Below are 22691 nucleotides of genomic sequence, written 5' to 3' on the forward strand. Positions count from 1 at the left end.
GTATAGTCATAATTATATGCATATGAAGGGTAGCAGGAGATGCCACTGTAGATGAGTAAATATAATTTTCCCTTACCCTTCTAGTTCCTTAGCTGAGACCCCTGTGTAATAAAAAGAAAGATTAATAGGAGAAAAATTTAATTACCTACTTATTTACTGAAGATCCCACAAAGATCTGAGACTCAAAAGGCAGCTGGGCAATTGAGGCTTCAATACCATCTTGAACCAAGGAGTGGGACGGGGGCTGGGATTTCAGAGGGGAGGAAGGGATTTCACGGGAAGGTGAGAAGAGGAAATGTATGCCAAACAAACTTTGTAAAAGGTCTCTCAGGTGAAAAAGTGATCTCTGGTTAAGAGCTATTGTCCCCGTGCAGACCTTTTTCTAATGCAAATGTCGCTTCCAAAAAAAACAAAAACAAAAACAAAAAACCCTGTAACTTGCACTCCATTTCCAGAGTTTCTCTGTGTCTGCAGTTTCTCCAAATAAGCAGCTCAAAATAATCCGTATGTCAAAGAGACATATTTTGGGGTGGTGAAGGGGAGCAGAATATGCCACCCATAAATATATCTCTTTGGCATAAGGATTATTTTGAGCACCTTATTTTGAGACACAGGAGAAGCTCTGGAAACAGAGTGGAAATTACCCTTTTGTAAGGGAAATTTACATTTACAATGGAAATCTCCATTTGAACAGTGTCTCCCTCTCTATACCAGGAAGAGGAGGATGACTAAGTCACCAGAAACTCATCACTGGAGAATGCAGGACTCAGATCTGCATAGTAACCTTACCCTTGTTCACTGTGTGTTTCCTGGTCACCTCCAATAACGCACCTCCCCCAATATCTTCTTTTGTCTTTAGTATTAAAGGTGGTATCTTGGGCCCTCTGGGGGAGTAACTTGTTTTCCTGGGTCTCTCTCATGGTATAGGAGGTATACAAGTTATTAAACTCCTGTTTTTCTCCCATTAATCCATATTATTACAGAGGTCTCAGCCAAGAGCCTAGAAGGGTAGAGGGAAAATCAGTTCTCCTCTCCTACACATATACACTTAACTATCTGCCTCCCTCACTGTTCTGCAGTCTGAGACTGAGCTGGCTTTCAATCACTTGCGGATTGAACGTACAAGATAAAGAGCATCGCTGGGAAGGGTTCATCCCCCTTTTATTTTTATTTCCTTTTACCTCACTGATCATCACATTATTTTTTCTTTAATAAATTCTCAGGTTTATCTCTTCCTCGCCTTGTCCAGGACCACCAGGCTGGTCAGGGCCTCTGTACCCAACACTTCATACCACACTTCGTGGTGGTTTTGCTCTTCTCTCACTCCTCTCTACTCCATCTTCTCAAAGTGGTCTGACATCTTCTCCAACCCCACTAATCTCTCTTTCTTCGGAACTCACCCTGCATTCACTGTCACAACATTTAACATCCAAACAGTCCTCTTGTAATGTGTATTTCCTTAATCTGCTCAAAGGGCCTGCGTCCTATATTTTTTCTATAGTCCAGGGCCAAACTTGGTACCAGGCACAAAGGAGGCACTGAATGCTTATTTTACTGATAGAGAAAACCAAACAAGTCCAGGCCAAGGCTTTCTACCCTTACTTCACACTCATAGTCTCTCCAGCCAAGCAAGCAGGTGCACCCCAGAACACCTGTGTTCATATGATCTCATCTGCCTGTTTTTCTCTCATTCCATAAACTCCTGCCAGGCTCTCAAGGTTAGTTCAAGCCCCTTCCCTAACAACCCCACAATGTATTAAGCATCCTTTCATCTGCTGTTACTCTTCGACATCCGCTCTCTGTTCCTGCACTGTCTAATCTGGTTGCCACTCGCTCGGTATGGCTGCTTTAAATTGAGGTGTGCTGTAAAACACCTAGGGACTTTGAAGACTTAGTACAAAACAAAGAATATAAAATATTTCACTTATAATTCTTATATTTGCTTCATTTTTAAGTGATAATAGTTTGCTATATTGGGTTAAATAAAATAATAAAATTAATCTCACCTGTATACTATATTTCACCTATGTATTTGATATATTAGTAGAATTAATTTCACAAATGAGCAAAATTTATTTCTTCTTTTCTTCCCCAGCTATATTGTGATGTAATTGACATACTTATTTGTTGCTTTTTTAATTAGAAAATATAGGAGGGGAAGGGTATAGTTCAGTGGTAGAGCACATGCTTAGCATGCAGGAGATCATGGGTTCGAGTCCCAGTACCTCCATTACATAAAAGTAAATAAGTAAATAAATAAATAAACAAACAAACCTAATTACCTCCCTCCCCTCCCCAAAACAAATAAATAAATAAAAATAAAAGAAAATATAGAATTGCCTATATGGCTTATATTTGTGGCTCACATCATTTATCTACTGGACATTGATGCTCCATACCCTCATTAGCTTTTCCTCCTGTGCTTTGCCCTGTACTGTCCTTTTTCTTGAGATGTGCTATTTCCACATTGAATTAAGGACCATCCTAGCAGGCTTAGGGCTTAGTACAGTGATGGATATGTTAGCAGATAGAGAGACTCCTAAATTAGGACACCCACCAAAGTGCAGGTTCTTGCCACTGGCTGCGAAAGAATTCGCACAGGAGACGCAGAGAGATGAAGTGAACCGCTGCTTTATTGCTCAGAAGGGGAAATGGAAGGAAAGTGCTTGAGCAGGGGGAAGGAAAGAAAAGCGCCTGAATGAGGAAAAGGCGTTCAAGTGGGAAGCGTCAGCCAAGATGGGCAGTAGAGACGGCTCCAGCCCAGGTCTGGCCACATGGACTTTTATAAGAGGCTTCTGCCATCTTGTCCTCCTTCTGGGTGTGATGGAGCCAATCAGTCCTGGTATGGGATTTTCCGGTTGTTGTCATGGCAGTCATCAACTGTCATGTTGCTGGTGGGCATGTCATTTAGCATGCCAATACATTACAGTGAGTGTATAATGAGCCTCAAGTTCAACTAAAAGTCAAATCCTCCACCATCTTGGGCTCCCTTGGTTCTAACCAGGTCTTGTTCTTCTCTGCAGCTGCCTCCAGAGGCTTAGATAAGAGTAATTGGTTTCTGTTTGAGGAAGGGGCAGGGGTAGGATCCTTGGGGCAACAGCCTTGGTAACAAAAAGGAGGGCTGCTTTTCATCAGACTGCCTGCAATCTGGTGGACCCAGCATTCCCCTCAAAAACCCATCTCCAAAGATTCTGTTCAGCCATGAAAGTTTTAAAGGGAAATGAAGGATTAATCTCAGTTAATGGTTGAGATAGGTGGTCAGAGTTGTTGCCATCCCCCAGTGCCTGCAGGCTTGTCCTAATCAACTGCTTGAGCTGCTCTTCCATGACTCGGGGAGGCTTGGGAGACTTTAGCTTTTCTACAAACAAGAGGCAGGGGTTGGGGGTGGCGGCCACAGGGTCCTGCTTGGTATCAGATACACAAAGACCCTCCATGTGAATTTGTTGAGGATGGTCACAGCATCCCTAATTGCCTTGTTAGAGCATCAGGGCTGTAAAAGGCACTTTAATGCTGAGCCCAGATAACCACAGCATCACATGCAGTTACAAGCAGGAGTGACCACGTTTCCTGGTGGTCAGTTCAGAGCTATTAGTTTCTTATAGCTGCAGATACCCTTGAGGCCGTTAATTAATTCCAAAGGGCTCTTCATCGGTCCATTGTTTCTCAACGTTATTTGACTATTAATGAAAGACTCAATCTGGTGCATCATGAGTCTAGATTATCTGGGGATTATCAAAGTTCTTTGTGAAGATATTGCAAAACATGCTTTGTAATACTCTTGTTTTTCAGGTTTTGTATCCTTCAAAATTAATTGAAGAAATAACTGAACAACTTTCTAACACAGTTCAGTTATTATATAGATCAGTGCTGTCAAATAGAACTTTCTCTGATAATGAAAGTGGCCAGTATGGTAAATGCTAGGCACTTGTGGCCATAAAATTTTAATGAATTTTTATTTACTCGTAAATACCCATGTGGGTCTAGTGCCTACATTTTATACAGTACCATTGTATTCCAACTTAAACTAAAAAAAATGGTTTTCTTTCTTCTAAAATTAGACATCATGAACAAAATGAATCACTGGAATAATGACAAATAACAAATATGTGCCATTTCCATTCTAGATGATACTCCTTATATTTCATTAAATTAAGAATTAACATCATTAAATTTATTATCTTATGGCCTAGGATCTCATGCTTAATGTTTAAAAAGACTTTATTAATTTTTTTAAGGTTCAGTGATTTCCTATATACTGCTGGCCCACACACATGCATAGCCTCCCCCATTATCACCTCCCATCAAAGTGGTACTTTTATTATAATTGACAAACCTACACTGACACATCAGAATCCCGAAAAGTCCATTATTTCCATTGTGGTTCACCCTTGGTGTTTTACATTCTGTGGGTTTAGACAAACGTATTATGACATGTATCCTTCATTATAGTATCATACAAAATATTTTCACTGCCCTAAAGATACTCTGTGCTCTACCTACTCATCCCTCCCTCTGCCAACTCTTAGCAATCATTGATCTTTTTACTCCATAGTTCTCATAGTCTCCAGAGTTTTGCTTTCCCAGAATGTCAGAGTTGGAATCATACAGTAGGTAGTCTTCTCATAATGGCTTCTTTCATGTAGCAGTATGCATTTAAGGTGTCTCCATGTTTTTTCATGGTTTGATAGCTCATTTCTTTTTAGTGCTGAATAATATTCTGTTGTCTGGATGTACCACAGTTTATGTATCCACTCATGTACTGAAGGATATCTTGGGTGCTTCCAATTTTGGCAGTTATGAATTCAGTTGCTATAAATATCTGTGTGCAGTTTTTTGTGTGGACATAGTTTTCAACAACTTTGGATGAATACCAAGGGGTAATTGATTGCTGGATTGTATGGTAAGAGTATACTAATGTTGAAAGAAACTGCCAAACTATCTTCCAAAGTGGCTGTACCATTTTACATTACTACCAGCAATGAATGAGTGTTTCTGTTGCTCCACTTCCTGGTCAGCATTTGGTATTGTCAGTGTTCTGAATTTTGGCCACTCTAATAGGTATGTAGTGGTGTCCTGTGGTTATTTAACTTGCATTTCACTGATGACATATGATGTGGAGCATCTTTTCGCATGCTTGTTTGCCATCTATATAGCATCTTAGGTGATGTGTCTGTTAGGAAATAAATGGGTCTGTTGACACATTTTTTTAACTGGATTGTCTTATTATTGACTGTTGGGTTTTATTTTCTGATTTACTCTAACCTACATTTTTTTATGTGACAAAAATTAGGCTAAATTTCACTAGGTGATACATGAAGTGAAACTGATTTTCTTTTCATCTTGGGTAACAAGTGCAGGCTTTTATCTTTATTTTATCATATTACCAGTCCCCAAAGTTAGGACTGTCAACGTTTACTGTCTGCACTTTGACATCAGAGCAAACAGCAGTTTGACGTGGCACCAGTGATTACCCGGGTGGTGGGGAGTACAGGTCAGGCACAGGGCACGGGGCCCAGGGAAACGCCGCTTCTGAATTCGCCATCACCTCCTCCTTCAGTCATTCCTTACTGTGCTTCACCCGATCCTAAAAATGGTCAGACATCTGAGGGAGGAGCTGAGCGTATGCCGATGGTAAAGATGGTGATGACGGTTAAGAGCTGTGGTACTAGAGGTAGCTGCCAATGCTGAGTCCCCACTGTGTGGCAGCCACTAGCTAAGGACTTTCCGCATTATCTTTTCTGACCCTCAACAACCTGGGGACATTCTTGGTCACAAGTATACACTGGGCCTTCTGCTGGGGTTCCTGGGCTTCTGGAAACAATGAGTATTGTCTTTACAGCTAAACAGATGAGGAACCAGGATATCTAAACAGGACATGCTCAGGGGCCCAGGGCAGCAAACACCAAATATTCTCCTGGGTGAAACAGGGAGGGACAGTGTAAGCGCCAAAACCAAAATCAAATCGTGACTGTCACCTGTCTGTCTTAGTAACCTGCAAACAAGAACATCTGATGTGGGAAATTAATCGAGGGAAGCCCCTCTTCCCTAAGCTGCTACCACTTGTTGATTTCGTCAGCACCAAAAGGAGCAAACTATTCTAAAGACATGAGCATATTGGATTTTAGACCCTTAACTTTCAACTTTCTGTTAAAAAAACCTTTCTGCTAGTAACTAAATAAATATGACTATTTTTTTCCATTCTAAAAGCCTTAGACCGCAAAGTGCCAGTGTTGAGAAGAAGCCAGTCCGGGTAGGATGTGGGCCTGCTGGTAGGAAGCCACACCCAGCAACCAGAAATTTATTATGACTCAGGCCAGTTCAGTTTAATAAAAACACAGTCAATACTGGAGAAAACAAAATAAATTTACAAAAAATATATTTATGAAGCGGTTTCAAGACAATGGATTTAGCTAGATTAGCATTACTAGTAATTCCTTTTCATGCGCAAATAGGGTCAAAGAGAGGAAACCCAGGGAGGAAAAGCTGAAAACCTAGAATCCTGAAGCAAACCAACATTTGGAAACTGTGTGAATTCACTGTGAATGGTGGAACATAAATAAAATAACTAACTACGAAATATACTTAACCGTTTCATTAAACTCATGTCTCCACCAACACACACATTATCCTCCCCTGTCATCTCAGTGGCTCTGCACCAGGGTTATTTTTCCCCCAGGGTTCACTGAGGGAGGTCTTGAGACATTTAGGGATGCCACGCAACATGCACGGTGCACAGCACAGCCCCCGACAGCACAGAATGACCCACCCCCGTGGCAGCAGCGCCGCGGTTTCAGGGAAGACCATCTGCTGCCTCACTTGATCTGCTGTAAACACAGCAGATCACACACTCGGTACGCTGATCAGATGGAAGTCACTCTGCTGCAGTTTGTAATAAGGAATGGAATATTCCAGAGTGTGAAGCTGCTGAACTGCTTGCGAACAATCACATGCAACTTCCAGAATGTTCAGATTCACAGAAATAATTCGCAGTCTGTGCATCAACCTTAGTTCAAAGACAGTTGCTAACGAGAAACGATAAAGAACGGGTTCCAAAGTGTTTGAAACTGGGACATCTCCCTTGGCCTAATTCTGCATGACATCCCTTTAACAAGTTAAAACTGGTCAAGAAAAGGACTTTCCAAGCCTTACTGTAGTCATTATTTTGCAGTACGTGTGTATCAAATCATCACGATGTCCACCATAGACTTACACAATGTCATATGTCAGTTATATCTCAATGAAGCTAGGAAAAGAAAGAGCTTTCCAAGTTTGTTTTAGAAGACAAATAGAGAAATAATGAGTTATTCTCAGTTCTCGAGGCATCTGATCCCAGTCTGGAATGCCACCGACACCAGCGCTGCCAACACCCAACACACGTGACTGGTGGGAAACAACCAGCCTTCCCCTCTCTCAAGGCAGCCGCGTACTCACAGGCTCGGTTCCGGGTTTTGTAAGTGCAGGTGTAGAGGCTGCAGGGCCTCACCGGCATGGACCTCGGAATCTGGATCCCTCTCCACAGTGACTTGCATGGGGAGGCCTGAAGAATGGCCCTCAGGCGGCTCATCATCACCATCTTTAGCTTGAAATCCTGACCAGCTCCCAAAGAACTTGCAGGGACCTAATAACCTAGAGGCAAAAGGAGGACAGAGGAGGAAAAGCCTTAAACAACAGAGGTGGCCGATCAGACATCACTCAGATTATTAGGAGTGGGGCTGGAGGGAAGGCAAATGAGAATCAATGACGTATCCACTCTTGTTCTTCACTGGTCACCCCTGGACAGAATGGCTTGCTTCCCCTGCATGCACTTCACGCTCCTGTCTGCACACCAGCCAGGGGCACTTATTTCTCCCAACTCCCCAAGCTCCCTCCAGCTGGTGCAGATGCTCCTCCCTCCCTGAACCACTCTTCCTTCATCTGTGCCTGGTTAATTCCTACCCTGTCTTCAGGCGATCCACTCCAGGGTCATGTACTCAAAGCCCGCCCCACCGTGCACTCACCTGGTGAGCCCAGCACTCTCTTCTTGGTCATGGGGCGTATTGCTGTTGAATTAAATAACGGATCATGAACGTACTTGATGCCTCCATCCCCCCAGCATCGAAGCCCCACGGTGGTAGGGACAGTGTCTGTCTGTCATGGCTGCATCTCTTAGGGACACGGTGCCTGGCATGTGGCTGCTTGATGAGTCTTAGTGGAATGCCCCGAGGAGGCTTCCTTGGTGATGGAGATGTTGATCCTAATTTTAAGAACCCAGAACTGTGAAGTTACCGCTAGCGTGTTCTCAGACGGTATTAAGGGGTTTTCCCTTCCTGCATGCCACCATCAGTCATTTGTAGGGCTTTTTATACTTCTGAAACACTTTTAAATGCTAGTCCTGTAAGAAGTGGGTCTCATCTAAGACCTGAAGGACCCCGGAAGTCCTGCATGATCTGAAAGAGAAACCTACTCGAATATGAACCTAACTTAGCCTCACAGGTTGGGAATTCTGCCAGTGAACATTTTCATTTCAACATTTATCGTCATTTCCTTTGCTCCAGGACCCAAAGTTGAACAAGGCATGAATTCTACCTTTCAGATGTACAATTTCTCCTCTTGGGAGTGTCTTGAGATGCGTATCATACCGGAAGGAAAACAGACACCAGTCCAGGTCTGAGCAGATTCTGCCTTCCGCCTATTGGAGGCCTCTCGATAGTTTAGCAATGCCAGGGAGAGGACAGGTGCTAAAACGCACAAGAAGAGAAACGGGGGGCGCGGGGGGGGGGCACTGAAGACACGTCACTTACAAACTTGACTTAATCTCTTCATACCACCTTTCCAAGAAGGGTATTCAATACAAAAAAGCACATTATGGACACAGTGATGCTGAGCAAGGAGGCACATGTGCTCATTTCATCGTCTCTCTCTTCCTGTTCCTCACTGCTGTTCACTGGCCGTGAACTAGCTTTTCTCCCTGTACTGCTGCCCTCGACCCCACTAGCTCTGAGCTGGAGGGAAGAAGGCTACACTCAAGGGAAATGAGAGAAAACCACACCTGAGGTGTGTCCAATGGAAGCAGGAAGCAGAGTTGCTGTCACTACCCTGCAAGGCACAAGTGAGGGCTCCAGGCAGATCTCTATATAACTGGCTCCCCACGAGGCATGTGCCCATATAAGTGTTATAACATGAATCACAGTGTGGTGACAAGCCAGCCTTCCAGCCCAGGGCCGTGTCCTCTGTTGTACCCTTCACTTTGCTGATGAACACGTGGAACCAAGGGATCAGAAATGAATGGCTTCCACCTGCAAGGGGACTGGTTGGGATAGCGTGAGTCCCAGGGAGCACCACCCCCCCAGGCCTAACTCCCTACCTGGCGTCTTTAGGCCAGTGACACCTAAAGTATGTCTGCATTGCCAAAAGGTGTTTGATATTCTCAAACCAAGTTAAAATCACTCTGTTTATACTTTTATGTGTGTGTTTGTATATATACGTCTTTGGAGGGAGTGAGTATGTCAAAATGTACCTTATTTAAGATATGTAAAAGTCTGACAGGGTTTCAAATACAGACTGGGGATACACTTTCAGGGCACTATCTTGATAGTGCCTTGAGCCAAATAAGAGTAGCTCGTTTTCAAGTATCTTCACTAACTCAATTAACAGAGCAGGCTTAGAGAATAATGGACAGTTGGCCACTTTATTCAGAATCTATTTCTGATTAAAAAAAATATTTTATTTTGGAAAAGTTCAAACTTATAGAAACAGTGAAAATACTGTAATAAAACCACCTATGTACCTAATACTTCATTTCAACAATTATCTGTTGGTGGCCAAGCAAGTTTTATTTATGCCCCACCCCACCCCAGATTATTCTGAAGCAAATCCTAGACATCTTAGAAACACATCCATGATTTGATTTTCCATAGGAAAATATCCTCCAAGTTTATAGTTTCTTCTCCATGAAAATTATCTGTATGAAATAGCCCCTGGTGATAGTTTACTGACAGAATATGAAAAGTATCAATTTCAAAATTAAAACCATAGCATAAAAGCCCAGTAACTTGATAACTTTCTCAGTGCTTACCTATCCCTTAATGTCAACACTTCACTTTTTTCTTGATATCTCCACTCTAATCTTGGATGAGAGCCCAGGTTAAGAACTTTATGCTTCTTTCTAACTTATAAGACTATGTCCAGCATGAAACTGTGTAATTTATAATTGCAGGTCAGCAGGTTAAAAGGATTATATGAACTGAAATGCTTAAGATTAAGGCTTAATGTACACCCGTCAACTTAAGCAAGAAAGAATCCATAACCAGAAGAGCAAGAAGAACAGTTGTTCCGTAACACTGTACAAGAAGTTGACTTTTTCTGTGACTTCGGTTGGTGCATGGTCTGAGAAAACTCCCAGAAAATGCTGCTAAGTGTTATGTAAATGAAAGTTGTTAGTACTCAAATTGAGTTTGCTAACATGCCACCCATGATTTTAGTACAAAAACTAAGAAAATAGAAGTTTAAGATGATTTTTAATGTCATTTTTTCCTTTTAAGACAGAATCATCAAATAATTCCAACTAAATAGGATTCTCTCTGATAAAATCAATTTGTAAAATTTCAAAAATTGCTAAGAGATGTGGGGAAACCTTGCCTGAATTCTGTGCTTCTTTCAGTCAACTTCCATTCCTGAATTGAAGCAATAATGAGCGATTATCTCATGCAAAGCACTGTGCTGGGTAAAGATGAAAAAGTAGGTTTTCTCCTTATTCTGTAGCTCGCAGTCTACAAGGATAACCTCTTTAAACAAATACCTTCTCTGTTTTTTTAGTTACATTTTTTGTTGTAGTAAACTATACGTAATATTATCATTTTAATCTTTTTGAAGTGTATAATTCAGTGGCATTAAGTATATTCACAATGGTGTGTAACCATCACCACTATCTATACCCAAACTTTATCATCCCCACTACAAACTCTGTACACATTAAACAATAACTCCTCACTCCTCCCTACCTTGCAGCCCCCAGTAGCCTCTACTCTACTTTCTGTCTCTATGTATTTGTCTATTCAAGATATTTCATTTAAGTGAAATTGTATAATATTTTCCCTCTGAGTCTGGCTTATTTCACTTAGCATAATTAAACCAATACTTCTTAACCAAAGCCGGATGTGATGACAGCCCTGACTTAATTCAGTGAGAACATAGAGGGCAGAGGCTATAAGTTTCAGGAGGGGGTGGGCATCTGAACCATGTGTCATAGGGGAGAGTTTAACAGGAAGGGCAAAGGCAGAGAGATGGACAAGGATAATGTCAGGGATGATGAGGACATTTGGGGGACAGGGATGCTTAGGAGCCAAGGCCAGAGGAGACAGTGAGGTTGAAATGGGAACAGCCTTGGGTTTGTTCAGTATTCAATCCCAGTGTCAGGGGGAGGTGGGCAAACATGTGGGAAAGGCCTCCTTTCTTGCTTACAGTCTAGATAGAAAAAGGGGCTTAGTAAATCCCTGGGAGGCAATGGTAATTACAAGGTACACTCAACAGAAGAGACATGCTGATTTGTCCTTCGAAGCGAAGGTTGTGATAAGACAATGCCAAAGGCATGCTTGATGTCTGAGGGAGTTGTACGGAAAAGCAGGCACGCATTTGGCTCTGTACAAGGCACTGTGTGGGGTCTGCGGCCTGTTAGCATGGCGACCAGAGAAGTCTGGGTAACTGATCCTTGGTCTAGCTCCACAGAGCCATCGGGAAAGCACTGAGGCAAGGCTGAGCCGATGCTGCAGGCTGGGGCTGACTGCCAGGGCCATGGCCATGCTCTGGGGACTGCCCTGCACTCTGCAGTCATGCTGTCTTGGCACAACACTGAGGCCAATGACACCTGGCCCAGAGGAAGCATCTCCTGCCCACTTCCAGACTGGCTCTCTAGGGCTTGGTGGACATGAGAGTGCCAGAGGACCTGACACCCCCCTCACTCTTGGTCATCTTCCACCATGCCCACCCAGTGGCGGGCAGCATGTAGTGGCTTGGGGATCTGAACCTCTGTCTCCTGAGAATGCTGCTGATCTCACTGCAGGGAGACACTGACTCTGAAGATTACCTTTTATGTTTTTAGACAAAAACAACAAAACCCAAAATCCTGTGTTCTGTAACAAAGCTAAATGTATCTGAACTTTCCACCATCCCAAGTCTGCTATAAATATTTTTTGAGATGTTAGCCAAGCAGACGGTCAGGGGACACAGTGTAAGGTAGGGCTGGATGGGGATTTGAGATTAACTTGGGGTATATGAATTTCCAAGGGACTAGAAGACTTTCAGATGTTATTCCATGTGTATAGAATGAAGTACTGATGGTGTCTGATGACTGTCAGCACAGCACAGGATGGGCAGGAGTGGACCAAGTGTGGAGCCAGGAAAGTCAGTGAGGACGCGATTCTTTTAACCACCCTTCATTCAGTCAATCGCTCTTTTATTCTTCCCTTCATCAGGACATCAATCAAATATCTATTAAATGGTCACACTGTTCTAGGCTCATCAGAGGAATAAAACAAAGTCCCCACCCTTGTAGATTTACGTTCTAGTTGGGGAGACAGACAGTAAACAGCAGTGTAATACTTAAGTCAGTTGTAGACAAACTAAAATATATTCTGTGAAAAGTAGAGCAGGGTAAGGTGAATTTGGAGTTCCACAGGGAAGGGGGTGTTGCATTTTTAAATAAATTGCTCAGGAGAGGCCTTATTGAGAAGGTGAAATTTGAGCAATGGATTGAAGGAGGTAAAGGAATTAGTTATATGGCTCTCAGGAGGAAGGGTATTACAGGCAGAGGGAAATGCCTGTGCAGAGACCCTGAGGTGGGAGCTTGTCTGGCACATTCAGGGGACAGAAAGGAGGCCAATATGGCTGAGTGGAGTGAGCTAGAAGTAGGAGACGAGGTCCAGAGGTAATCGATGCCAAAGCAAGCAGACTTCTAGGCCACTGTAAAGGTCCCCCATTGTGGGGACACAATGGAGTTTTTTGGAGCAGAGGAGGGACATAATCTGATTTACATTTTTAAAAGACCATTCAGGGCGCCCTACTGGAAGCTGACCAGGATGGAATAAAGAAATAGGGAGCCCATTCAGGACAATCCAGGGGCTGGAACTTCCTAGTCACAGTGGAGGTGGTGAGAGGTGGTTGAGTACTGAATATATCTTGGAGATACAGCCCATAAGATGTGAAAGAAAGGACTGGAGGATGACTGGAAGATTCTTGGCTTAAACAACTGGAAGGATGGAGCTGCCATGAACTGAGATGGGGAAGGCTGTGTGTGGAAAGGTTTTGAGTGGGAAATCAGTGGCTCAGATTTGGGCATGTGGAGTTTGAAATGAAATTCCAATAATCCAAGTGAGAGAATATGGTAGAATATTCTATTTTGTGGTAGAAAGAGGATGACTTCTTCAATAAAGAAACAGAACCCTGCACGGGGAGCAGGTGGGGAAGGGAGGATGGCACTCTTACTGCTAATCCTATTGGATTTGAAGTACCAAGGGGGCAGGCGAGAGGAAAGGTCTAGGAGAGTTGGCAATGCAGCTCTGGTGCTCAGGAGAGGTCGTGAGTCTAGAGAGAAGGAAAATCCCCTCCCCCAGGAGTAAGAGGTGTATAGAGGGAGACTACCATGGAGTGATGAAGGAGGCCAAGAGACGGAGAAGGAATAGTGAAAGGCAATCATGGGAGGAACGGAGCACGAAAGGTCAGGGGCAAGGAGGGTTTCAGGGAAATCCTAATAGAAAGAAACAGAATTTAACTAATACTAGGCTGCAACACATGAGCTTATTTATGCTCAAGCCAAAGGTGAACCCCCTTTTACATTAAAAGTTAGAATTTATTGAAAGATGGTTATTTAAACTTACCCATGGATATTATAAAGCCCAAGCTAGTGAAATCACAAATGTTTAATTATCAAACATAATACGTAACAATGAACCACTAGGATACATTACTGGATGTAATTACTGTCCTTAAGTTTGTTCTTAAAGATGGGACCATAGGCTGGATGGGCCCCAGAAGAGCTAAGTTTCCTGTACCTTATGCCTTTGCTGTCACTAATTATTAATGTATGTCCTTGGATCTTAATAATTCATCCCTTATCTGCTGTTTTGCAGACTTTGAAATGTGTGAGGAAAAAATGATTCTGAAAGCCTTTAAAGAATCATTCATAAATCATGTATTTCCTAAATGACAGTCGTTTGAACTCTGCTTGATTAAGCCATATATATGTATGTAAAAGACAGCAAAAAAAAAAAAAAGTGTACTCTGACTAAAGATTACAATTAAACTGGAAAAACAAATTCCTTGATTCTCATCAAATTGACTTCCTTTACTCACCTCCCAATTTCCAAAAGAAGCAAGCCTTTTGCAATTCCTTGAATTGGAAATTTGAGATTATGTTGCCATGTCTTGACTGAGAAAGCTGAGTTTCTTCCTCTCACCCACTTCTCTGAGAGCAGGATCCCAATCTGGGGTTGCCAAAGGTTTTAAAATATGTTTCTAGTAACTGCTTTGTGTGCTGCAACTAACTGCCCCAGTGCGACCAGTGAGATGAAATACATTTCCCTCCTTCCATCAGATTTCCAGAATATTCCTATTCACTCAATCTTACTGTGTTCTGTGAGTGCTCACAGCCTATTACCTGGTTCCAGGGACAGCAGGGCAGGTGTGTACAGGGCAGAGAGAATGATGCCCTGCTGCTCTTGGCCTTTTGGTGAATTTCAGTTCTGGTACTACATAAAAATTGAGTAAAGGAGGAATGCCCTAGTAAGCTGAGAGGTTTTCCATTCCCAACATATGCGAGAACAGTGACCATTCTGAGGGATGTGCAGGGGCAGATGAGGGGTAAGGTCTGGGGCAGCTTCCCTCGTCAGAGAAATCTGGCTACTCCTTTCCATATCCCAGCAAGGTGTTTAATAGAGTGGAGATGGCCAGATTACCAGTAAAGGAAGAAGGGGAAGCAGAAAGCAATGTGGTTTTCAGTGGCTGGATGAGAACAAGTTCTATCTAAATTAAGGTATACACATTAAATTCTTGTATTTCTCAAACATTCCCAGTGAATATATGCAGGAGGGGAGGGCACTTACATTAATATTAACAAATTGCCACCAACCTCAAGACGTATCTTTTAACATCAAATGCCACAAAAACTCACAGACATCAACAATGTTTGTAATTTAGAAATTCTCCTCCAGTGCTGGGGTGGGGCACAAAACAAAAAGGCAAGAGGGAACTGCGGAATGGAGAAGGCTCATACTTGTCCACGTGACACAGCTGTGCTGCAGATCCCCTGCCCTGGGGGTGGTTGTAACTCGTCCTCAGACCCAGGCGTATTGTGGGGTGGGAGGTGGGGGGAAGAAATACAATGCAGAACCCAAATCAGTCCCAGCTTGCCGCGCATCGGTTTCAGGAACTGCAGTCTCAGATTTGTAGCCCTTACTCCAGTCTCCAGCTATTTTACAACAGGTTGGAGTTTCTTGAGTTATTCACATCTAACCACCCCTGACAACACTCCCTCCTAAGGAATGGCCCTCAGCTTGTGGCCCGACAAATTCCCTGAGACAGCTGTTTTCCTGTCGAGTGCAAATAATCCTAAAGAAGGTGCAGCCATCTGGTTGGTGACTGGGCAGTTGTAGGGGGAGAGGGAGTGATGCCCTGCTGGCCTCCGCAGTCCCCAGCAATTACTCGCAGGACCAAAAGCTGTCAGGGATCCAAGACACGGCGTGGTGGACGGAGGGCGGTGTGAGGAGGGTCCCAGCCCTCCCCGAGTTGTCGTGTCCCCATTATAGCCCCTACTGCTCTCAGCTGTCCGTCCTTACCTGAGCGCTTCTGCAGAGCACGAACCTTGTTGCAGCTTGTTCCAGTACCGGACCGGTGCCTTGAGCGCTTGGACATCATAGCCACGCCCCACAGCCCAGACCACATTCCTACCGCCTCTAGGCCACACCTCACATGGAGTAGCCACGCCCCTCCAGGCCTATAATCCCTGCCGTTTGGTCTGGCCACGCCCCTCAGGCCAAAGCCATGCCCTCATCACCCGGGCCACGCCTCCAAGTTCCGCCTGCACCCTCCCCTCCACCTTGGTTCCACCCCTCAGTTCCGCTCTGGCCCCGCCCCAGCCCCGCCCCTCCAGCCAAGCCCCGGGCTCCCCAGTCTCAGGCTTGACTTAGTCTTGGGAATTCGAGGTTGCATGGGCGGGCCGTCCCACCCCTGTCTCTAGAGAAACCCTCTCAGGCCCTGGGAACTGAGGTCTGGCGACATTTTATCTGGTGAAATCAGACCGCAGGCTTAAGAGCCTCGTCTAAAAAATTACTTTCCTCAGATTTCTCCCATTTCCAAACATGGAGAGTAGATATACTGGGAGCAGATGGCTCAGTAGGGAAAAGCAAACACTGGCAGCGTCTTGCAACCGTGTTCCTTCCCACTAGTTTTCATGTCCACTTTACCCGAGTTTCTTGGACCCAGTTTTCGTGTCCTCCGAACTAGAAATATGGAACCGTGTTTTTTCCAGCCAATTTTCACATCCTCTAAACCAGAACCGTGGACCCGTGTTCCTTCTGGTCCCTAATGGGATGTTAAGTGCTAGGCAGAGGAATGGCGTAAACAGAACTCCCGTATTTCCTGATGTCTCCAACTGATGTCCTTTCATAGGTACCCAGTGAGCTCTTGCTGCCTAGGGCCTGTCGAGACAGTACCACACTTAAACTGAAACTCTGGTTGCTGCCCTGAGTGTGCTGAGATTATTCTGCTAGACTTATTCTCTCCATTTGCGACACTGGGTCCACAAGGAAAATGTGTAGAGGTTACAAACAGCTTTTCTACCCCTGTACAGAAATCTCTGATTCATTCATTCAAATCATATTTATTGAGGGACCTCAGTTCCCAGGCCCTGACAAATAAGCCTTAAGGAGTTTACAGTCTGAAGTTGTCCCAGCTTGAGTTTGGACGTGACAAGAAATGATGAGAAAGAGAAAGATATGGCAAGGGGTTTATAGGTAGAAAGGATTTGATAATCACTGGTCTTCTTGATTTGATTAGTAGGAATATTTTGGGATAGCACACATAGGAAGCCACTTTTATAGGATGTCGTACACTTCTTTACACAGTAAGTTCTCAGTAGATCTTCATGGAGTGCTCGCTTTGGCAGCACATATAATAAAATTGGAACGATACAGAGAAGATTAGCATGGCCCCTGCAAGGATGACACACAAATTTGTGAAGCGTTCCATATTTTTGTTTGAGATTTGCAAATGATAACCACTATATATAAAAATAGAGAAAAAATAAATTTCTTCTGTATAGCACAGGGAACTATATTCAGTATCTTGTAATAACTTTTAATGAAAAAGTATGAAAATGAATATATGTATATATATGTATGACTGGGGCATTATGCTGTACATCAGAAATTGACACATTGTAACACATTGACTATACTTCAATAAAAATAAATAAATCTTAAAGGAATAGTTACCTTTTTTGCATGCGTAGAAAGGTAATATTTCCCTTTTGTAGCAGTAAGATTTGCTGCTTCTGTTTCTTCATGTGGCAACAGTAAAGATTTTATGATAGCATATTTAGTTACTTTTTCCTTCTCTTCCCACCCTCCATTCTATTTCTGGCTTGAAGATAGTGGGAATAGTCAAAATGTTGCACTAGAAGGAACACAGAGAAAAGAACAAGTTTCAACAGAATACTTTTAAGCTCACCCTGACCCTGAGAACCCTGCCTCATTTATAAAATGTTTCAACTGTCAGTCATTTTTGCATGAAAAATTAACTCATATAGATAAACAATGTTTCTTCTGCACAGGGAACTATATTCAATATCTTGTAGTAACCTATAATTTTATAAAGAATTTGAAAAGGAATATACGTGTATATATGACTGCAATATTATGCTGTACACCAGAAATTGACACAACATTGTAAACTGACTATACTTCAATTTAAAAAAATCAAAAGACAAAAACAAAACTCACAGACATTGGTCCAAATACCACCTTTATAAATTAGTGAGTTGATTTTTATATAGTTAGTTCTACCTCACCTTCCACAAATGATTTGAAGCAGATTACTAAAATATAGACATTACTGGATAAAAGAAATAGTTGAAGGAGCCAGAGAAAGGGGAACATAATGGAAGAATAATGCAGCCAATGATGAGTCAGCATTTAACTGTCCCAGCCATCAGATCAAAGCAGTTGTTTAAGGTGGGCCAGAGATTTGCCCCCAAGCTTATGAACGGCAAGAGAAAAGAGGAAATAGCAATCGTTTAAGGTCTTCCAGTGTTCATAAGATAAAAATCAACCTTCTGTTTTGTTTTTTAGAAACAGTTTTTCTTGAATTTTAGTCCTAGAAGAAATCCTGTTTCTTCATATAGATGCTGTAGTGACCTAAGTGGGAAATAGTGTCATAAGGAGTTAAACACAGGTCCCCTCAATGTAAACTGTTGATGCAGTCACAAAGCACAGTACATTAAATCACTCCTATGAACCATCAAAACTTTTCTGTTCATCCAAGTACACAGGGCCCTCAATGGTCTGGCTTAATACAGGGTAGCATTTTGATAATCTTTCCCCAGGATGGCAAATAGGTTTCAACTCGTATGTCAACTTTGAACTATTTGTAATGACTGCTTGAATAACAATGTTGACTTTTGTGACTTTGTACAGGCTCAGAAGGAAACAGTTCTGTGACTAGCATGGGTGCAGAATGGGTGAGTGGCTGCATGCAAAACGCTGTTTGATTTGTAGAAATAGAGGTCTCGTATCCAGGGTTTTTGTGTAGTCACTCCAAATCAAGAATTCTCATTAGAGGGCTTTTGATAAATATCTGTCAGTAGAGAGTTCAAGGTCTCTCACTCTGTCCACACATGCTGGTCTTCCCCAGTCTGCTCCTATCTCAGAGCATTTTCCTTTGCTGTTCCCATTGTTTGGACCATTCTTTGCCTAGATTTACATGGCTAGGTTTTTCTCATCATTCAGTTCTCAGCTAAAGTGTCATCTCTTTAGGAAGTCTTTCTTAATAACCATATCTGAAGTTGTGTCTAGAGCCTCTCAATCTATACTCAGCATAGGGATCACCTGGAGATCATGTTACAATGCAGATTCTGACTCAGTGGTTCTGAGATACGACCTGAGATTCTGCATTTCCAGCAGTCTCCCAGGAGATGTAAACTTGATGTTTCACAAAAGACACTTTGAATAGCAACCTCACTTCTCAGTCTCTATCACATTATCTGTTGCATTTTCTTCATGTTGTATCTCCCAATTTGAAATTATTTCTTTATCTGTTTGTATATTGGATTGTTTGTTGGTTGATTGTTTACTAGAATGTAAATTCCATGAGAGCAGAGACTGACCAGTTCATTCAACTTTGTATTCCCAGCACTTAATACAGTACCTGGCACATTGGTGGATGCTCCATAAATATTGCTGAATGAATGATGTTGTTCAGGATTAATTGATTCCTTTATCTCTTCAGTGCTGCTCATTTATACACCAAGAACTAGAACAGGCAGTCCATGAACTGCTAGTTACTGATCCAAGCTGAGATAAGAAGCTTGAACTAGAATGTAAATCTGATATGTCACTAAGCACATTGTTTAGTTAGGATGACTTTTTTTTTTTTTTCATAGCAAGGCTGTCTTGATGAAGGAAGCAATGGGTTGTTTTCCGTTCTTGGGCAAGATTCTCTTCTAATCCTAGACTGCTAACAGGGTGAGAACAGGCACCTGCTAATGGGACACATTTTCAGTAGCACTGATATAGAGAATAGAAATATATAGTATATTATATAATACTTACATATTTATATTTTTTCCATCTTCAGAAAACTCATAGGCAGGTAGAAATATACATTTAAATATAAAACTACAAGATTTTTAGTCACTTGCTATAATAAATAATTGTGTAAGATAACAGAGACTTGTGGGAGAAAATGGACAATGTTTTGAGAAAAAGAATTGCAGAAAAAAATGGGGAGCTGTGGGATAGAATAGAAAATTATGGGAGAAAATGGGTAATTATAGAAGAGAATGGAGAAGTGTGGGAGAGAATGGGGGATTTTGTGAGTAAGGGAAGAATTGTGTGAGAAAAAAATTGTGGGATAGAAAAGAATGATGGGAGAAGGAACTCTGGGAAAGAATGAAAAATTGTGGGCAAGAATAGAGAATTATGGGAGAGACAAGAATTTGGGGCGAGAAGGAAGGTGTGATGGTTAATTTTATGTGTCAACTTGGTTGGGCCACAGTGCTCAGATATTTGGTCAAACATTATTCTGGATGCTTCTTTGAAGGTGGGATTTGGGAGGGATGAGATTAACATTTAAATCAGTGGACTCTGAGTAAAGCATATGCCCCTCCATAATGTGTGTGGGTCTCATTCAATCAGCTGAAAGCCTTAATAGAACAAAGACTGACGCCCCCACCCCCCACCCCGGAGGAATTCTGTCAGCCAACTGTGTTTGGACTCAACTCAACTCTTCCCTGGGTCTCCAGCCTGCTAGCCTACCCTGCAGTTTATGGGGTTATCTAACCTCCACAATCAGCTGAGCCAATTCCTTAAATAGATCTCTCTTTCTCTTTCTTCCCCCGCCCTGCTCTCCCTCCCCGTATATATGTGTATCTCCTATTGGTTCTGTTTCTCTAGAGAACTCTAATACATGAGGTATTGTGGGAGAGACAGAGAATTGGTGGCCTCTTACACTTGGCCTTGCCACCTGAGCTCAGTCCTAATCACTTCCCCTAATGCCTCTTAGACTCAGGACATTCCCTTGGCTGCTCCTGTGCTCCTTCATGGCCATCCCTCTAGAGTCATGCCTGTCCACTCTGCCTGACCAAACCTTTCTCTTCTGAGCCACTTTCCATCCCTCTTCCCTACCATGCTCCTCCTTTTCCCAGGCAGTCTTTGCACATTAGCCATGCAGCCTGGGCAGGCTTCGAACGTTTCATCTGGGCCATGGCCTTTTCCCTCTTATTGCAGCAAGCTAAGTCCTCTGCTCAGTGCCCTGACTACCCAGCTACTGCCAGAGCCACATGCCTGTATACCTTAATAGACATGCCCACTACCAAGGAACCACAAAGAATTTAGGGAAACATACAATTATGGAAGGAAGAAAATTGTGGGAAAGGTGCATCATGGGAGGAAATAGATCTGGAAGAGACAGAATTGTGGGAGAAAACCAACAATCGTGTGATAACATGGAGGACTGTGGGATAAAACAGAGAACAGTGGATGAGAACAGAGAAATGTGAGAGGCAGGGAATTTGGGTAGAGAGAAGGAATTGTGGGAAAGGCAAGGTATTGTAGGAGAGACTGAGAATTCACCCTCTGCATTTGCCCTGCCTCTTCTGTTTTGTCATCTTTGCTCCTTCATGACCAGCATGCCCCCTAAAGCTCCACCCCACTACATACTCTACCACTATGGCCACTTCCCCAGGTGTTTCCTTGGCACCTTATTCTTCATTCAGAGCCCCCTCTATGCTGCATTAGACCCATGTTCTCTACCTAACAGTCACAGAGAAGAGGAGAAGACCTAAAGTTATGGGAGAGAATTCTGGGAGAGATAGGTAATGGTGGGAGAGAATGGAGCATTTTGGTAGAGAACAGAGAATTCTGGTAGAAAATAGAATTTCAGGGGAAATGTAATGAAAGGATTGTGGGAAAGCATGGAGGACTGTAGGAGAGCACATGGTATTGTGGGATAGCCATAGCATTGTGGGAGAGCATGAGGAATTGTGGAAAGGCAGCAGAATTGTGAGAGAAAACAAAACATTGTGGGAGAGACAAGGAATTATGGGGAAAGCAAGGTACTGTGGGAGAGCAACAGAAAGAATGAATTCATCCATACTCTACCTGTCTCCTTCCTACAGGACCACTCCTCACCTTCTGGCTATGCTCTCTTACTATGAGTCATGCCCTCTCTCCTAAGTCGTGCCAATTACGCTCTTTCATGACCATACATCTCAACCCAGCATATGTGTCCTGTAAGGGCCACACACCAGTTATCCATAGCCATACTCTGGCACTTGTAGCCAAGACCCTTATCTGCCTACCAGTGAGAATTGTGAGAGAGACATAGAATTATGGGAAAACAGAGACTTGTGGGAGATAATGAAGAATTGTGTGGGAGGGCATGGAGTATTCTGGGAATAAAAGAAAGAATTATGAGAGAAAACAGAATTGTGAGAGAGCACAGGGGATTGTGGGATAGCCCAGAATTATGGGATTGCACAGAGGATGAGAGAAGTCACAGGATTATGGGATAGTATGGAGGATTGTGGGATATCCCAGAGGATTATAAGAGAGAAGTACCATTGTGGGAGAGCAGGAGCATTGTGAGAAAGCATGAGGAATTGTTGGAAAGCTTGGGGAATTATGGGAGAGCAGGAAGATTGTAGGAGAGCTGGAGGACTATGGGAGAGACAGAGGATTATGAGAAAGCACTGTTGGATTGTGGGAGAGCACAGAATTGTGGGAGAGCATGGGGCACCATGGGAGAGCATGGAGGGTTGTAGGAGAGAGGTAGCATTGCAGAAGAGCACAGAGGATAATGCAAAAGAACAGAATTGTGGAAGAGCAAGAGGATTCTGGGGGAAAACAGATTTGTGGGTTAGTACGGAGAATTGCAGGAGAGTCAAAATTTGAGAGAGAAAATGGAATTGTGGGAGAAAGAGAATTCATTCCCTGCTTTCCACCCTT

At 43.0% G+C, this 22691-nt stretch overlaps 1 protein-coding gene and 1 non-coding gene across 6 annotated transcripts in view; one reads left to right on the forward strand and one right to left on the reverse strand.

Moving 5' to 3' along the window:
* The window catches only part of CA5B (carbonic anhydrase 5B), a 34507-nt gene extending 18561 nt beyond the window's left edge, over positions 1-15946 (reverse strand). Inside the window, exons 1-4 of one of the 5 annotated variants that reach the window (XM_064483387.1) lie at positions 15807-15945; positions 8566-8717; positions 7998-8039; positions 7432-7626 (exon numbers count right to left, since the gene is read on the reverse strand). In XM_064483387.1, coding sequence (XP_064339457.1) covers positions 7432-7573 — 142 coding nt within the window. In that variant the 5' untranslated portion in view covers positions 7574-7626; positions 7998-8039; positions 8566-8717; positions 15807-15945. Of the gene's footprint in view, positions 1-7431; positions 7627-7997; positions 8718-15806 lie in introns of all 5 variants that reach the window. The other 4 variants (XM_064483388.1, XM_064483389.1, XM_064483386.1 and 1 more) reach the window with 4 other exon arrangements.
* Positions 15947-17118: 1172 nt separating this feature from the next.
* LOC116151131 (U6 spliceosomal RNA) lies at positions 17119-17223 on the forward strand. Its single transcript, XR_004134907.1, has one exon. It is a non-coding gene; the product is annotated as a U6 spliceosomal RNA (small nuclear RNA).
* The last annotated feature ends 5468 nt before the right edge of the window (positions 17224-22691 follow it).

Source organism: Camelus dromedarius, chromosome X (genome assembly GCF_036321535.1).
Source record: "Camelus dromedarius isolate mCamDro1 chromosome X, mCamDro1.pat, whole genome shotgun sequence".
In the NCBI taxonomy this organism is placed as follows: Eukaryota; Metazoa; Chordata; class Mammalia; order Artiodactyla; family Camelidae; genus Camelus; species Camelus dromedarius.